The sequence below is a fragment of the Primulina tabacum genome, chromosome 1 (genome assembly GCF_025594145.1).
Source record: "Primulina tabacum isolate GXHZ01 chromosome 1, ASM2559414v2, whole genome shotgun sequence".
NCBI lineage: Eukaryota > Viridiplantae > Streptophyta > Magnoliopsida > Lamiales > Gesneriaceae > Primulina > Primulina tabacum.
This window is the reverse complement of record NC_134550.1, coordinates 23466554-23485259: the sequence shown is the minus strand read 5'-3', so window position 1 is coordinate 23485259 and position 18706 is coordinate 23466554. Positions and strand designations below refer to the sequence as shown.

The 18706-nt window shown below is 36.2% G+C and overlaps 1 protein-coding gene across 1 annotated transcript; it reads right to left on the bottom strand.

Annotated features, from left to right (window-relative positions):
- Nucleotides 1-219: 219 nt before the first annotated feature.
- On the bottom strand, nucleotides 220-1492 carry LOC142518440 (basic blue protein-like). Its single transcript, XM_075621232.1, has 2 exons — nucleotides 1265-1492; nucleotides 220-527 (listed from the first exon to the last, which is right to left on the bottom strand). The coding sequence occupies exons 1-2, from the start codon at nucleotides 1443-1445 to the stop codon at nucleotides 337-339; spliced, it is 372 nt and encodes a 123-aa protein (XP_075477347.1). The 5' UTR covers nucleotides 1446-1492; the 3' UTR covers nucleotides 220-336.
- Nucleotides 1493-18706: the final 17214 nt, after the last annotated feature.

Here is an 18706-nt window from a genome sequence, read left to right as displayed (position 1 = left end):
CTAATATCATATTAAAACCCAATGTTCAAAAGGCTGAAACTCATAGAAAGTAACCGAATAACATCTGTAATTTAACCCAAAAAAATTCAATATCTTATAGTATTAAAATTTTATATTTATTCATCAGTGTCGAATGAAGCACACAAGTACATCATATTTCAAATGATTTTGTATAATTAAATGTTAAAAGTTTTTGAATTTTATTTATAAATAAATTCGATCAGTAGCTAATTTTCAAATAGTTCATTTGATAATACATGATATAAAAGCAAATTTATTTATAAATTCGTAAGATTACAACTCGGAAGAAGTATTAGCACACACAAATGTACAATTTTACGCAGCATTCACGGCAATCTTCATCTGTGCTTCGCAATGCCCCGGAATACTGCAAATGAAATAGTTTTGCCCCTTCACGAGTCTGATCTGATCTCTCCCCGATTGATAAACTTTGGCTCCAGCAGGAGCTGTGCATCCGGCCCCGTTCACTTTCACCACATTGTGGTAGCTTGGATTGTAGTTGAACACTGCAAAATCGATCGACATGTTCAGATTACTGTTTGTGTATCTTCAATATCTGATCATATCATTGGCTAATCAGTTGAAATCTAGCAGGAGGTTGTTGTTTCAATTCTATGCGGATTCTTTTTTAATAAAAAATAAAAAAATATTTAGAAATTCAGGAAACATTTAAGAAATATTCGGAAATTGGTTCTACAATTAGTTGTTCTGTACATATAAGTCAGCTCTAATCTTAATATAATACAAAGGTGGTTTCAGCATAAGACAACTAAAATGTCGACAAGTTAGAAAGAGAGCAAAATCATGCATACAAATATGTCATTGAGAGATTTGAGGGCTTTGGGCTATCTATAATATATTTACAATTATAGGAAACTTTATTACTGTATTTTTAGATAATTTTTAATTATTTTTTAATATCACATACCATTATCTCGAATATGATCAAGAAGGTTCGTATACACACCTTTAATATTTTCTTTATTTAAAAATAAAAACATTTCATTAACATATATTAATATATTAAGATACTATACTTTCAAAAAAAAATATTAAGATACTAATATAATATACAAGATATCATAATAGGTTTATTTTAAGGAAAAAAATATAGAAAGAGGATGAAAAATTGGATTCATTGAACATATGAAAAAAACGTATTTTAGAAAATACAAAAATAGCTTCAAACATATAAAATTGGATTCCTTTATATGCATCTACTTTTACTACATTTTATGCTCACCTAGTACATCACCAGCAACGAAGCGCTTGCCTTTGGGCCAGTCAGACACGTAGAAGGACCAACCGCCGCCATCTCCCACGGTGTAAGTGGCGGCTTCAGCCACTCCGCCGTGGATAAAAACTGCTGTAAGCACCATCACCACCGCCGCAAGGATCACTGCACTGCCTCTTCCCTCAGCCATCTTTCTCTCCTTTCCCTTTTCTTTCTTTTCCTTACCTAATAATGCATTTGCAAATTGATGAAAATTTATAGAAAAGAGAGTTATCAAGTGGGGAACTCAATTAAAGTTAGCAGGTCCCACCTATGTCACATATTTACAGGATAAAAAATTTGACTTAAAGTCGTGTCTCACTTGTGTAACAGTTGTACAAATTAAAATCACCCAACAGTTTGAGAACATCTGAGCTCGATTTCATGTAATAATGAAAAAATCCGATCCCATAAAATAATATATATATATTATATTAACCTGTCATTCTTACCCGCCAATGACAAGATTGAAGTGAAGAACTCGAGGCCTTGCAGCAGTACTGGAGTAAACACGACAGTTGAGGAATTTAAGATTTTGCAATAAATTTTGAGCGAACCTTTCCCACTATCACCATGTAGGACACTAGTCTTCTTTCATGGGCTAGGACTTTTTGGGAGATGCTTTTGGCTTGGTAGAGTAAATGCATGCGTGGATGTAAGCGGCATTTTAAATCAACTGTTAAAAAAAATACGACGTAACTTAAAATTTTTTAATCGCACAAACAATCAAATATCATATTTTTTTTTATCACTCTTTTAATAAAAGTAAAATGTTATTCCTTGATTACCGATTGTTTTCTCAAAAAGTGCACCAACCACATGTGTATTATAATTGAACACGTAATCTTTATTATGATGATAATATTAAATATTTATCGTATTAATAAAAAAAGTTGTAACGCGCGGGTGGTAAAATTTAAATCACATGACCTACAGTACTAGGATGGAATAATTGATTAAATCACATGACTTATAGTAAAATTTGTTGAAAAATATATTTAAAATGTGAGTATTGAATATTTGAATGTTGAATATTTGAATGTTGAAAATAAGAGTTGTAAATATTGAAAATTAGTGTGTGATGATGTAGGTAATGATGTATTTTATTTTTGGATTATTTGTAAAGATTTCCTATAAATAGATCTCTCATTTGTGAAGAAAATCACAATTGAGTAGAGAGAAAAATATTATAAAGTGTGTAGTTTGGTAAATTTTGAGAGTTTGAGATTTTTACTTTTTACCATAAATTTTTACTTTTTCACAACACGTTATCAGCACGAAGCTCTAAAAGTCCTACATACTTTTCCAAGCTCCAAACAGAAGAAAAAGGTAACAAAATAATTATATTTATTTTACTGTTATTTATTTATTGTGTATTTATTTAATATACAATATAATGTTATTATTAGAAATAATAAAAATAAATTTTTCATAAACTTGTTATAAATCCTGGGAGGATGTTAAGACGACATCCCACACTCCCGGTAAGGGATACGACAAGTATAAAAGCCTATAAGGTTTTTAAACAAAATAAATTATGACACTCATTATAATATTATGATATGATATACATAATTATTTAAACATGTCTAATATTATATATATCATATTATTACCATAAAATTATACAAATACATACCTTTATTTTTTTTTGTACCCCAACGGTCATAAATGGTAAAAAACGGCTAGTTTTTGCCCTATAAATATGATCTCACAAACACATTCCATCACTCCAACTTTCTTTTTTTCTCTAAAAATTATTCATCATCAAATTTTTCGAAGAAAAAAGAAGATGGCTTTCTTAAGGATATTTTTAATTATTTTGGTTATCATACTCACGAGTCTTTTATTTATCGGAGAATATCCTCCTCGTGCGTTTTCTTTATTTTTACAAATACTTGTACTTGTTGTTTATCCGTTACTTTGTATTGCAATAATTATTAACTAATAAAATGCATCATAATTTTTTTTAGTACCACCATGTCAAATTTAACAAAGCTCGAATTTGTTGCGCTCGACATCACGGGAAAGAATTATATGCCATGGACTCTAGATGTAGAAATGCATCTTGAGTCATTGGGTCTAAGCGAGACCATTAAAGAAAATGGCATATGCACGTCACAAGAAAAGGCAAGAGCCATGATATTTTTGCGTCGACATCTCGACGATGGATTGAAATGTGAATATCTGACTGAAAAAAATCCCATGGCTTTGTGGAAGGGATTAAAAGAAAGATTCGAACATATAAGAGAAGTTATACTTCCGACCGCCCGGGATGAATGGAATACATTGAGATTCCAAGACTTTAAAAAAGTCAGTGATTACAATTCGGCGATGTATAGAATAATCTCGCAATTAAAATTTTGTGGACATGAGGTCACAGAATCTGAGATGCTTGAAAAAACATTTTCCACGTTTCATGCATCAAATATTACTCTACAGCAACAATATAGAGTACGTGGATTCGCGAGATATTCTGAACTCATCGCCTGTCTTCTTGTGGCGGAAAAAAACAACGAGCTATTAATGAGAAATCATCAGTCCCGACCCACTGGATCAACAGCATTTCCAGAAGTAAATGCTGTAAGTAAAAATGAATTTAAACCTGGAAACCAAAATCAAATTCAAAGACAAGGTTTTGGTCGAGGTCGAGGTCGAGGTCGTGGACGTGGACGTGGACGTGGAATTGGCCGTGGTCGTGGTCAAGGCCGTGGTTTTGAAAATAATCGAGATAGTTATTTTTATAACTCATATCAAAAGAACGTCCCAAACCATCCACAGAAAAGGCATCATGAGAATACAAGTGTTAATGAGAAGCACTCAAAAAGATATGAAAGTTCTTGTTACAGATGTGGTACTCCAGGACATTGGTCCAAAGTTTGTCGAGCCCCTGAGCACCTTTGTAAACTTTATAAAGAATCATTAAAGGGGAAAGAAAAGGAGACCAACTTCACTGAACGCAGTGACCGTTTGAGTGATTCAACTCATTTTGATGCTGGTGATTTTATGAATGATTTCTCTGGAAATGATCAATATGTTGGTGGGATAGAAATGAACAATATTGATGCTGCAGATTTTCTCAACGATTTCTCTGAAAATGAACAATATAATGGTAGAATATAAATGTACAATAATCTATTTTTCAGGTATTCATAGAATAATGTTTTATTGTATAATTATGATTTGTGTTATATTTAAATATATATTGCAAGTAATTTATTTCATTACATATTTTTTTGAAGTTCAAATATGGAAAATGCTATGAGCAAAGTTGAAGTTTGCATACCCGATAGTGGTACAACGCACACTATCCTCCGAGATAAAAGATATTTCTTGGAAATAAAACCAACAAAAACAACGGTGAATACAATATCAGGTCCTGTAGACTTGATTAAAGGATGTGGTAAAGCACAATTTTTGTTACCTAATGGTACAAAATTTTTGATCAATGATGCTTTATATTCACCACAATCGAAAAGAAATTTGTTGAGTTTTAATGATATATATTCCCATGTGTATGATACTCAAACAATGAATGAAGGGAATGAGAAATATATGTGTCTTATCACATATAAATCAGGAAAGAAATATGTGATTGAAAAACTACCAATGCTCCCTACTGGATTGCATTATACACATATAAGTCCCATTGAATCAAACATGGTAGTTGATAATTCTTCGATATTAACCAATTGGCATGATCGATTGGGACATCCTGGTTCAACAATGATGCGAAGAATTATAGAAAATACACATGGTCATCCACTGAAAGACCAGAAGATCTTTCAGAATAATAAGTTTCAATGTAAAGCATGTTCTCTTGGAAAACTTATTATAAGACCATCACCAGTCAAAATCCAAACTGAATCACCAATGTTTCTTGAACGTATTCAGGGTGATATTTGTGGACCAATCCATCCACCATGTGGATCATTCAGATACTTTATGGTATTGATTGATGCCTCCAGCAGATGGTCACATGTATGTTTATTATCAACTCGAAATGTTGCATTTGCAAGATTACTTGCTCAAATAATAAAATTGAGGAATCAATTTCCCGATTATACAATCAAGAAAATTAGACTTGATAATGCTGGTGAATTTACTTCCCAAACTTTCAATGATTATTGTATGTCTATGGGAATCATTGTTGAGCATCCTGTTGCTCATGTACATACATAGAATGGATTGGCTGAATCATTGATTAAACGTCTGCAAATGATTGCTAGACCAATGATTATGAAAACAAAGCTCCCTATTTCTATATGGGGACATGCAATTTTACACGCTGCTTCATTAATTCGCATCAGACCAAGTGCATATCATAAATACTCCCCATTGCAGCTTGCATTTGGTAAAGAACCAGACATTTCTCATCTGAGAATTTTTGGATGTATGGTGTATGTGCCTATTGCACCACCGCAACGAAAGAAAATGGGACCTCAAAGAAAGGTTGGAATTTATATCGGTTATGATAGTCCATCAATCATTCGATATCTTGAACCTCAGACATGCGACGTGTTCACAGCACGTTTTGCTGATTGTCATTTTAATGAGGAAATCTTCCCAATGTTAGGGGAGAACAGAAACATACCGAAAAAGAAATTACATGGCATGCATCATCATTGTTACATCTGGATCCAAGAACAAAACAATGTGAAAAAGATGTACAACAAATTGTACACTTGCAAAGAATAGCAAATCAAATACCAGATGCATTTGCAGACACAAAAGGGGTAACTAAATCATATATACATGCTGCAAATGCCCCTGCTCGAATTGAAATTCCAAAGAAACAAATGGAAGATACTCATGATGTCATTAAACGCCTGAAGCGTGGAAGGCCAGTCGGTTCCAAGGATAAAAATCCTCGAAAAAGAAAATTCATAGAGAAACACGATAATCACAAAATAAAGAATGACGTTTCTGAAGAAACACATGATGATCACAAAATAGAGAATGGTGTTCCTGAAGAAACACATGATGATGAAAATGTTCTGTCAGAACCACAAACTGACGAGAATCATGAAATCTCTATCAATTATATTAATACTGGAAAAATATGGAACCGAAAAGATATAGATGAAATTGATGATATATTTTCTTATAATGTGGCAATCGACATCATAAATGATAACGAAGATCATGAACCAAAATCTTTTGGTGAATGTAAAAATCGGCAGGATTGGATAAAATGGAAAGATGCCATCCAGGTTGAATTAAATTCGCTAAATAAACGTAATGTTTTTTGACCTATAGTCCTTACACCTGAAGGTGTAAAACCTGTTGGATACAAATGGGTTTTTATTCGAAAGCGAAATGAGAAAAATGAAATAGTAAGATATAAAGCTCGACTTGTTGCACAAGGTTTTTCTCAAAGGCCTGGAATTGATTATGAAGAAACGTATTCTCCTGTGATGGATGCAATTACGTTTCGGTATTTGATTAGCTTGGCGGTATCTGAAAATTTAGAAATGCGTCTTATGGATGTTGTTACAGCTTACTTATATGGATCACTTGATAGTAATATATATATGAAAATCCCTGAAGGATTTAAGATGCTTGAAGCACAAAGTTCAAAACCCAGGGAATGTTATTCTGTGAAATTACAAAGATCATTATATGGGTTAAAGCAATCAGGTCGAATGTGGTATAATCGACTAAGTGATCACTTGATGAAAAAGGGATATGTAAATAATTCAATATGCCCTTGTGTTTTCATTAAGAAAACAACATCCAGATGCGTAATTATTGCTGTATATGTTGATGATTTAAACATCATTGGAACGAATAAAGAAATTCAAGAAGTTGTGTCATACTTGAAGGAAGAATTTGAAATGAAGGATCTTGGAAAAACCAAGTATTGTCTGGGTTTACAAATTGAACAAAAAGAATGTGGAATGTTTGTTCACCAGACAAATTATACAGAAAAGATCCTTAAACGTTTTAATATGGATAAAGCAAATCCTTTAAGTACTCCAATGGCTGTTAGATCATTAAACATAGAAAAGGATCCATTCCGTCCATGTGAAGATGATGAAGATATTCTTGGTCCAGAAGTACCATATCTAAGTGCCATCGGTGCCCTTATGTACCTTACAAATTGTACAAGGCCTGATATATCTTTTGCCGTGAATCTGTTGGCAAGATTTAGCACATATCCAACAAAGAGACACTGGAACGGAATTAAACATATATTCCGTTATCTACGAGGAACGACAGACTTGGGACTTTTGTATTCAAAAGATGCTAATCCAAGTATAATTGGTTATGCTGATGCTGGATACTTATCTGATCCACACAAGGCACGTTCCCAAACTGGATATATATTTACTCGTGGAGGCACTGCAATATCTTGGCGTTCTCAGAAACAAACGCTCGTAACAACTTCATCAAATCATGCCGAGATTATTGCACTACATGAAGCAAGTCGTGAATGTGTGTGGTTAAAATCAATGACCCAACATATCCAAATTTCATGCGGATTATCATCTGATGAGAAGCCTGTGATACTATATGAAGATAATGCTGCATGTGTTGCTCAAATGAAAGAAGGATACATAAAAAGCGACAGAACTAACATATTCCTCCTAAGTTCTTCGCATTCACCAAGGAGCTTGAGAAGAATAGATGTATTGATGTTCGTCACATTCAATCAAGTGAAAACTCATCAGATCTCTTCACAAAGGCACTTCCTACGTCAATATTCAGAAAGCACATATATAATATTGGGATGCGCAATCTACGAAATTTGTGAAGAATTGTTCGTGTCAACATGAGGGGGAGTTTACGTGACTGCACTCTTTTTCCCTTACTATGGTTTTTATCCCAATGAGTTTTTCCTAGTAAGGTTTTTAACGAGGCAGTATAAAAACACGTAATGAAGACAATCATTATGATCATCATCACAAGGGGGAGTGTTGAAAAATATATTTAAAATGTGAGTATTGAATATTTGAATGTTGAATATTTGAATGTTGAAAATAAGAGTTGTAAATATTGAAAATTAGTGTGTGATGATGTAGGTAATGATGTATTTTATTTTTGGATTATTTGTAAAGATTTCCTATAAATAGATCTCTCATTTGTGAAGAAAATCACAATTGAGTAGAGAGAAAAATATTATAAAGTGTGTAGTTTGGTAAATTTTGAGAGTTTGAGATTTTTACTTTTTACCATAAATTTTTACTTTTTCACAACAAAATTAAATATTTGCATATTAAAGTTATTATTGATCAAATGGTAAACCATTCCGGTGGGCGATGAAGAACATAGTGCAATAATTGCAGATAATACGAGTAGGTTGTTATAGTGTAAATGCAATTCAATAAGTTTCAACTAATTTTTGTATTATGCAGATGTGGAATCATAAATTTGGAAGTAAATTATATACAGATCATAAATTTTTATTTGCCAAAAAAAAAATCTAACATTTTATGTATCAAGCCTGTTTACTAGATTTTCTATACACACTAAATAATAGATTTGGCTAAATATAAATTCAAAATTAAACTCATAATCATATTTTTGCATAAAAAGTTCATGTTATTTTTCTAAACACGTAACATACCCGCGATCATGTAGGAAAACATCAGAAGCCTTGTAGGAAATTTTTGTTGTTGTGGTGGAACAAAAAATATCAAATTTCTACCAAGATAATTGAAAGTTCCAACCAATAAGAATATCGAGAGCCCTTTATAAGTTCTATTCATGTATGTTATGATCGTCAACTCATACTTCATCTGATTTAATTTTATTGGAATAGAGAGAACACCACAAATGATTTCGACAATATTTTTTTTGTTTAAAAAAGAACTCTCGTCAAATTAACACTAGTGTGCACACACATATGCACAAAGATTATAGCCTAGCCCCTATACCAGATCCATCGCTGCTATCCCTAGAAATGGAATTGACTAGGAGATAACATGTATGTCTAGAGCTGGCCATGGGCAAGCCCGAGTTCGAGTCGGATTCGCAGGGTTAGGGTTGGGAAAATCTCGACCCTTAACAGTAATCGTCCTAGATGGTTTCAGTCTGAATCCGAGTCCGGGTTTGGGTTCGGGTTAAGGTATGGTTCAACCCTTTGTTTTTTTAAAAAATTATTATTTGTTAATAAACATTTAAAGAATAAAATATAAAAATTAAAAAAAGGCTTGCACAATTTCAGTTATAAAAACTATATCAAATATTTACTTCTCTCAATAAAAAAATCTATCTCAAGATTTATTATGATAAGTTATTGGTAATACCATATTTAAGAGTTCTCTTTGTGGTATTTGATTCAAAACTTAAACCATATTTCAAAAGCTCTTAACCAAATCATGTATGACCCAATTAACCTGTCAACAACCTTGAACACAATGTCATATCAACACCCAAAACGAACCATATTGCTCATCAAAATCAAATACTCTCAAGTACAGGACTAGCGCATAGGTGCTGGCTGAGTAGCACGGCAGAGCTAGTAAGCGCTGCGGCGCCATGCATCAGCGCTGCGGCGCTACAACAGCCAAAGCTCGATCGTTGCAGCGCTAATCTTGCAGGCAAAAAACCCTAATTTTTCCACTTCGAAGCCAAGCCCTCCTACGCACACCTGGCCCGGACTAGGCTCGAACCAACCCTTTCTAGACCACAATCAAACCTTCCTGCACTGCCCTAGCCATGACCTTCAACCCCATGCCCTTGAATACACGTGAACTACCCAAACTCTCCAAAACCGAGCCATAACCACATGAATCGATTGGTTCTTCCTCAAACTTGCATCGAACTCAAGAGCAGCACATATATTCCTACATATCTACTACCAGATCACTCCTAAACCTCGAGTCATGGCAGCCCCTTCAACATAAGTCAAGAAACGTGAGAATCATGACAATAAAAATGTGTAATTTCGTGTAGAAATCAAGTAAAATCGAGGCGTAACACTATAACCGAAATATATCATGCAAATACATTTCAAAACACATGTTATGATGTGATAAATGTGAAAAGAAGGGATCGGGCATGCCTTAATTAAGAAACATATGCAAAACGATGACCAACGGAGCGAGGGACTAACACCGGAGGACGGGGCGACGTTTCTACCGAATTTTTCTTGTAAAGATGCACAAGGTTGCTACTGAGAAATGGGGAGGGTGGCTGCCAAGAGAGAAAGTGAGGGGGTAGGGTTTGAGGTGGCGACTACATTCAAAGATAATAATAGGGTTTTTAGGCTTTAGATTTAAAAATGAAAATGTTAAGGAGTCTAGGACCAAAATACAATAAAATAGGCCCGCCAAGCCCAATAACACACTCGTAAAATATTTCTGTTAAATTCGTTTTCAAAAATATTAACAGAACCCTCAAAAGCCCTATGTTTTGCTAAAAATCGTCTACCAGTTAAAAATAGGTTCAACATATCAAAATACTGCAAAGGACCAATTTTCGAAATTTTCATATCAATTACATCATATATTAAGTAATTAAAATAATTATTTAAGAAGATATTTTTCCTTTACTGTCACTGGTCTCCGTTCCTCGTTCTAGCGTTAAATATTGCCAAAAGCCTAATTAAATGCAATCTAGTAATTCAAGAAATAAAACACATATTCAAGTCATAAACATGCATTAAAAATCAATAAATAAGCATTTTAATAAAACCATAGATTCGCATTGCACTCAGGTTATGTCATTTGAATTTCTAGACCTTACAATTCCTCTCCCTTATAATGAATTTCATCCTCGAAATTTAGAACACACCAAAAAGTTCTGGGTAGTGACTCCTCATCTCGGTCTCGGTTTCGGTTTCCCAAGTAGCCTCTTCCTCGGAATGATTCAGCCACTTGACTTTGTCCATTTGCATCACATTGTTCCGGAGTCTCCTCTCCTGTCTGTCCAAAATTTGGGTAGGTCCTTTCCTCGAAAGATAGGTTCGGCGTCAGCTGCAGAGGCTCATAGGTCAGAAAATGCGAAGGATTCGACATATACTTTCACAGTATTGAGACATTAAACACGTTATGAACTTCCGTCAGATTCGACGGCAACACAACTCTGTATGCTATTGTCCCAACTCTCTCGATGATCACGAACGGTCTTGTGAATCTAGGACTGCGTTTGTCTTTTTTGCCAAATCTCATTACACCATTCATAGGTGAAAATTTTACAAAGACGTGGTCACCCACAACAAAATCTAGATCTCTGTGCCGTTTATCTGGATAACTCTTCTGTCGGCTTTGAGCTGAAACGACCTCTAATTTTTACTTCTTTTTTAATATAAATCATAACTCGAAAATTACTAATTAAAATAACTTAAAATTTGAAATCTCAAGTGCAAAAAATCCCTAAATCGTCAACTAACCAAAAATCCTACATCGACCTTTGAAAAGATCAACTAACAATGAAATAAAGCATAAAATGTCACTACTAAAATCATTAACAATAATCTTTTAAATCTTTTTATCTAACAAGCTAGTGCAGAAAATAAATGTTCATTAGGAGTGTACTGCCTCACTCGATCCATTCAATCGTCAGCGCATCTCATAATATCATTAAATCTTGCATCATACAAACCTATTGAGTCTAATGACTCAGCACGTTCTAAACATGAATAGGAAATAATACATATACAATCACATACATTTAAAAATCATATTTTTATTTTAAAATAGATTTGGAACATATATAAACCCATTTAAAATAAATTTAAGCATAAATAAATAATTTAAAATAGTTTCTGAGCATAAATAAATAATATATCATAAAATCATTTTAGTCGTAAATCTTTCAATCATTTATCATTTTGGGTGAAGTTTGATCCTTGAAAATGACTAGCTTTTATCCTTGGTCAACTGATCAGTCTTCAGCTCCACATGACCCATGGGAGTGGGCACTAGGCTCCACCATTGAAATACGATCGTCGGGATCCCTCTAGGGCCTTTTCCCGTAAACGAGGTCGCTCTGGGGGCCTTTTCCCTCACGACATCCACACAAAATTGTAAGTTCAACGAAAAATATCGAGAGGGCCCTGAAAGCCCCCAAACCGTTTCTTCTTAAAACGGATCTCCCACATATCATATATCATTTGTCACAGTCAATTCACATCCCTCAAAATATTTTTTCTTTTTTTTAAAAGCATAAAATATCATCACTTTTCAAAAATAACATTTTAAACAGTAAAAAATGCACAACTTTACCATAAATCATAAAATATCATATTTTCCTCAAAATCATCATTTAAATAATAAAATATCAATTAACATGCATTATGATTCTTCGGGACGCTGCCAAGATTTTACATATAAACCAAGTGTAAAATGACCGTTTTGTCCCTAGACGTAAAAATTGTCGATGTTACCTTTTTATTATTTTTAATTAAATGGACTTATCCCCAATAATTATTTAAGCTTAAATCTAATTTTTCATAATTTTTATTCAGCTCAAATTTCGCTCAAATCTTTGCACAACATACATGAATTTTTTTACACATAATAAATAAAAGAACATATAATATAACAAGATCGATGCAGAAACAAAAGATTATACATGTCCTTTTGATATTTAAAATTACCGAACCGACGATACCGAAGCGGGGAAGATGCGAGGGTTGATCTGAAAGGATTTGTGGCTCGATTCTCTTGAAGAAAACTCACGAAAATTGATGGAAAAATGAAGGGAAAGGGGGCGACTGCTGATAACCTTAAGAACCCTAAACTTTGCTCTAAAAGAAATGAAAGAAAATGGAATGAAAGGGGTGTGTGTGTGCAAATATGGGTGTGTGCGTGTAAATAGGTAATTAGGGAGAATAATAATTGCTTAATTACCTAATTAACAAAGTAATTAAAATGCTAACTCCCTACTAACCTCTAATAAAATCTTCTAATTTAAAATAAAATGCACAAGTACTAAATCTTTAAAAGTTTAAAATCATAAAAATCACCTAATAAATAAATTAGACTTTAAAAATTCTAACAACTTAATAAATCATTTAAAATGCCCCAACCATAATTTTAAAATAAAATAACACAATTTAAAATCACCAAAATCATCGCCGATCTCTTTTCCTCGATTCCGCATCGAATAATCGCCTGAAACATGAAGCTCAAGAAACATTTTAATGTGCATCACAAAACATAAATAATTTTAATAATGCAAATAAATAAATCATGCATTGCTAAAAATCATTTTAAACTTGAATAAATAATTTAACAATTAAATAATGTATGAGTTTTATATGTACTGAATTTGGGATCTATAGTTCCTCCCCCACTTATATAAATTTCTTCCTCGAAATTAAATCTTACCAAACAATTTCGGATAACAAATTCTCATATCTGCTTCAGTCTCCCAAGTTGCCTCCTCCACTGATTGATTTAGCCACCAGACTTTGACCAGCTTGGTTACTTTGTTCCAAAGTCTCCATTCCTGTCGGTCTAGGATTTGGACAGGTCTTTCCTCATACGATAGATCCGGAGCAAGCTGTAACGGCTCATAGCTCAAAATATGCGTAGGATTTGCTAGGTACTTCCTCAGCATTGAGACGTGGAACACATTTTGTACACCGGCCAGATTCGGCGGTAGGAAAACACGATAAGCTAGTGTCCCAATTCCGTCAAGAATTTTGAACGGCCCAATAAATGTCGGACTAAGCTTGTCTCTCTTCCCAAATCTCATAACACCATTCATAGGTGTTATCTTTACGAAAACATGATCACCTACGGTAAAATCTAGATCACTTCTCCTCTTGTCAGCATAACTCTTTTGATGACTCTGAGCGGTCTTCATACTGTCTCGGATCTTGACCACCACATCTGCAGTCTGCTGAACAATCTCTAGACCAAGTTATGATCTCTCACCGACTTCATCCCAATGAATCGGTGATCCGTACTTCCTTCCATACAGTGCCTCGTAGGGAGCCATACCTATAGACGATTGGAAGCTATTATTGTAGGTAAACTCCAATAGAGGTAGCTTTGATTCTCAATTCCCATGGAGATCGATCATACAAGCTCATAAAAAAATCTTCCAAAATCTAGATCACTCGCCAGGCTGGCCATCTGGCTGAGGGTTAAATGCAGTACTGCATAGCAACTTCATCCCCATGGCTGCATGTAAACTCTTCCAGAAAGACGACGTGAACCTCGGGTCCCTGTTGGACACGATAGAAACTGGGATTCCGTGCAATCGAACTATCTCCTACTATAGAGCTCCATATATTGTGTCATGGAGAAAGTCATCTTCACTGGTAAGAAGTACGGTGACTTAGTAAGTCGGTCCACTATAAACCAAATGGCATTGGACCATCTAACTGACATCGGCAAACCAACAACAAAGTCCATGGTGACATTCTCCCATTTCCACTCGGTTATAGGGAGTGGCTTAAGCATTCCTACTGGCCTCTGATGTTCTGTTTTCACTTGCTGGCATGTGAGGCAGTATGACACAAATCGGCGGATGTCCCACTTCATACTTGGCCACCAATACAGAATCTGCAAATCCTTGTACATCTTGGTACCTCCTAGATGGATAGAATACGGAGATGTATGTGCCTCTGTCAAAATATCCTCTCTGATCGAATCAACAATAGGCACCCACATCATTTCTCTGTACCTCACAATGCCATCAGACACTGAGTAGAGAACACTGCCTTTGGCTTCATCCTTCAGTCTTCATTTCTGTAACTGCTCATCTAAAGACTGACCTCTACGGATTCGGTCTAGCAAGGTAGACTGGACTGTCAGATTAGACAGCTTCGGAGCTCTGCCCTTAGGATAAACCTCTAAACCAAACCTTTGAATCTCTGACTGGAGAGATCTCTACACTGACAGATGTGCTACGACTGCAACTTTCCTACTCAAGGCATCTGCCACAACATTAGCTTTCCCCGGGTGGTAGCTAATTTCGCAATCATAGTCTTTCACTAACTCTAACCACCGTATTTGTCTCATATTCAGCTCTTTATGCGTGAAGAATTACTTGAGACTCTTGTGATCAGTAAATATTTGGCATTTCTTGCCATACAAATAATGTCTCCATATCTTCAATGCAAAGACAACGGCAGCTAACTCAAGATCATGAGTCGGGTAGTTCTTCTCGTGAACCTTCAACTTTCTGGAGGCATAAGCTATAACCCGACCATGTTGCATCAAAAATGCGCCTAAACCGAGCTTAGAAGCATCGGTGTATAACACAAAATCGCCTTGCCCTGCTGGCATGGCAAACACTGGCGCTGAGATAAGAGCTTGCTTCAAAGTATCAAAGCTCTTCTGGCACTCTCCACTCCATATAAATTTAGCATTCTTCTTAGTCAACGAAGTGAGAGGCATTGCAATCGAAGCAAAATCCCTGAATAAATTTACTGTAGTAGCCTGCAAGGCCTAGGAAACTGCGGATCTCTGACGCATTCTTCGGCTCAACCCATTCCTTAACTGCTGCCACTTTAGTCGGATCCACCTTAATACCGCTGCTAGATATAATATGACCCAAAAATGCTACTTTTCTCCAACCAGAATTCACACTTACTGAATTTTGCAAACAACTTGCGACTCTGCAAGACTTGTAAAACTGTACCCAAGTGTTGACTATGCTCCTCATGGCCCTTCGAGTAGATAAGAATGTCGTCAATGAACACTATGACGAACCTGATCTAGGTTGGGCTGAAATACTAGATTCATCAAGTCTATAATATCGTTGGAGCATTTGTCAGTCCAAACGGCATTACTAAGAACTCGTAGTGCCCATACCTAGTTCTAAAGGCTGTCTTATGAACATCTGCATCCTTTACCTTCAGCTGATGATACCCTGATCGTAGATCTATCTTGGAGAACACTGTAGCTCCCTGCAACGGATCGAACAAGTCCTCGATCCTTGGAAGTGGATATTTATTCTTTATCATTACCTTGTTTAGTTATCGGTAATCGATACACAACCACATGCTCTCATCCTTCTTCTTTACGAAGAGTACTGGTACGCCCCATGGTGAGAAACTAGGGCAGATAAATTCTTTATCCAAGAACTCCTGAATCTGCTGCTTGAGTTCTAACATCTCAGCTAGAGCTAAACGGTACGGTGCCTTTGAAATTGGTACAGTGCCTGGCATAAGGTCGATGGCGAACTCCACCTTTCTCTCTGGTGAAAGGCCTGTGACGTCGTCTGGAAAGACGTTAGGAAAATCTCTGACAATCGGTACATCAGATATCAACGGAGTGGCTACATCAGGTGCGGAAACAATGCTGGCCAAGAAAGCCTAACAACCCTTATGAATAAAACTTTGTGCCTGCATGCAAGAGATCATGCGAGGGAAACTTCTCTATCTATCTGGCTCAAAAGAAGCTGCTCCATGCCCAAAGATCTTACCAACACTGACTTTTCTGAAAGTCAATAAGAACTCTGTTCTTCGTCGACCAGTCCATTCCCAAGATGATATCAAATTCTGGCATCGGCAACACAATCAGATCGACATACACTAGGTGGCCCTGCAGCTCAACATCAATGTCTCTGACCACACTAGTAGCTGATAACTATTACCCTTATGGGACTGTCACTTAATAGCTCACGTCAAGTCCAATAGACTTGACGTCCAGATAATTAGCGAACGTCTCCGAAATAAAAGAGTGAGTGACCCCTGAATCTATCAAGGGCTTTGTGGCTACCCTCTTAATGAAAATATTTCCTGAGAGACGTTTGTACAACACAAAACTTATATCCCAAAATTCTAATCTTAACCTCAAGCATAGTAGAAAAATCTCTACACAAGTCACCAAAAATACGAACTAGCACACTAATAATCCAAAATAAAATTCGAAACATGCATATAAAAAAAATGCGGTGCTAAATTAAATAAGTTACAAGTCAACATCGTGTCTGGGTTCGCCTCCTCTGCCTGCATGTCCAACACTCTACCCTGGGTCGGCTACCTCCACTGTGGGCATTCTCTCAGCATATGATCACTGGCTCCGCATTTGAAGCACTTGCCCGATCCCCATAAACCCTGTCCCGGATGCTGACGATGCAATTCGGGCACACCGGGTGCTCTCCCGGCCGCTGAGGAGCCTTCTATTGTGGAATAGGACCCTTGCCTTTTTTCGGTCCCTGGAATGGCCTCTTCCCCTGCGGTCCTTGAAAAGGCCTCTTAAAGTGAGGTCGCTGTTGCTGCTGCTGCTGAGGTTCCTGGTAGGTCCTCTTGCCCTGTCTGTCGACCTCTATGTCCCTCTAGTCCTGCTCTGCCGCCAAAGCTCTAGACACGGCAACGACATAGGTGGTAGGACCAGCAACTCTCACATCACGGCGCAAGATCGACCGCAAACCATCCATAAAATGAATCAACTTCTCCCTAGGCATCGTTAGCAATTAGGGGCACAAAGTGACATCCCCTCTCGAACTTCTTAACGAAATCAGCTACGCTGCTGTCTTCCTGATGCAGCGTCATAAACTCCCTAGTCAGTCTGGATCGTACTTTCTCAGTGATGTAATTGGAGTGAAAGACCTCCTTATTGCCATCCCATGACAGAGTCTGCAGATTCACCGACACAGACGCGCTCTCCCACCACAGTCTGGCGTCTCCTGTCAGTAAAAATGTGGCGCACCTAACCATGTCTTCATCTTGCAGCTCCATAAACGCAAATATTACCTCGATAGACTTAATCCATCCTTCAGCTATTATCGGGTCTGTAGTCTCCGAGAACTCTTTCGGATCCATCCTCTTAAACCTCTCATAGACTGCCTCCGGTCTGGGCCTCGCCCCTGTGTCCACTGCAGCCTGATTCCCCGCAAACTGTGCGAAGAACTGAGTCATTCCTGAAAGCATCTGAGCATGCATATATGACGGTGGACGAGGAGGAGTGGCCCTCTCTCCATCCTGAGGTTCTCTATCCTCATCGCCTGCTCCACGCACAATCCTACGTCTGGGAGGCATACTGTTCTAAAATTTGCCCAACACGTAAACCCGATATGCATGAACATAATATTAATATCATAAGATGCACGAAATTTTGAAATTAAACATGTACATGCTGAAATCATGACTTAATGCTTAATACATGAAAGAATTAAAAACTTTAAAACTTAGACTTGAGGTGTGACTTCGTGATCTTTTCGCAACTGACAGTAGGCATAACCCTTTACAAGAACACCGCTCTGATACCAACTGTAATGTACCGTACTTTTAAACTATTTTAAAATTTACGAAAAATAAAAATTTTCTTAAATACAAAATAAACTTTCAAATTGCGATCATCCATAAACTGTTCATCCAAAATATTTGCAAAAAAAAGATCACAAATAAATTTTGCTAAAGAAAAATACATGTTTAAACATAGTAAACCATAACGTGAAATCCGAGTATTAAAATTGTCACGCATAAAATCTTAAAACATTGGCGGTCCTCAGGTTCAGCCTCCTGCGCAGTCCAAGCTGGCTCATTGGTCCCCACCCATC

Excerpts from the sequence above, each read along its gene's own strand:
- LOC142518440 (XM_075621232.1), bottom strand. The coding sequence starts at position 1,445 with ATGGCTGAGGGAAGAGGCAGTGCAGTGATCCTTGCGGCGGTGGTGATG. Across the intron at positions 528-1,264 it reads CGTTGCTGGTGATGTACTAG|TGTTCAACTACAATCCAAGC; the intron begins GTGAGCATAAAA and ends TCGATTTTGCAG.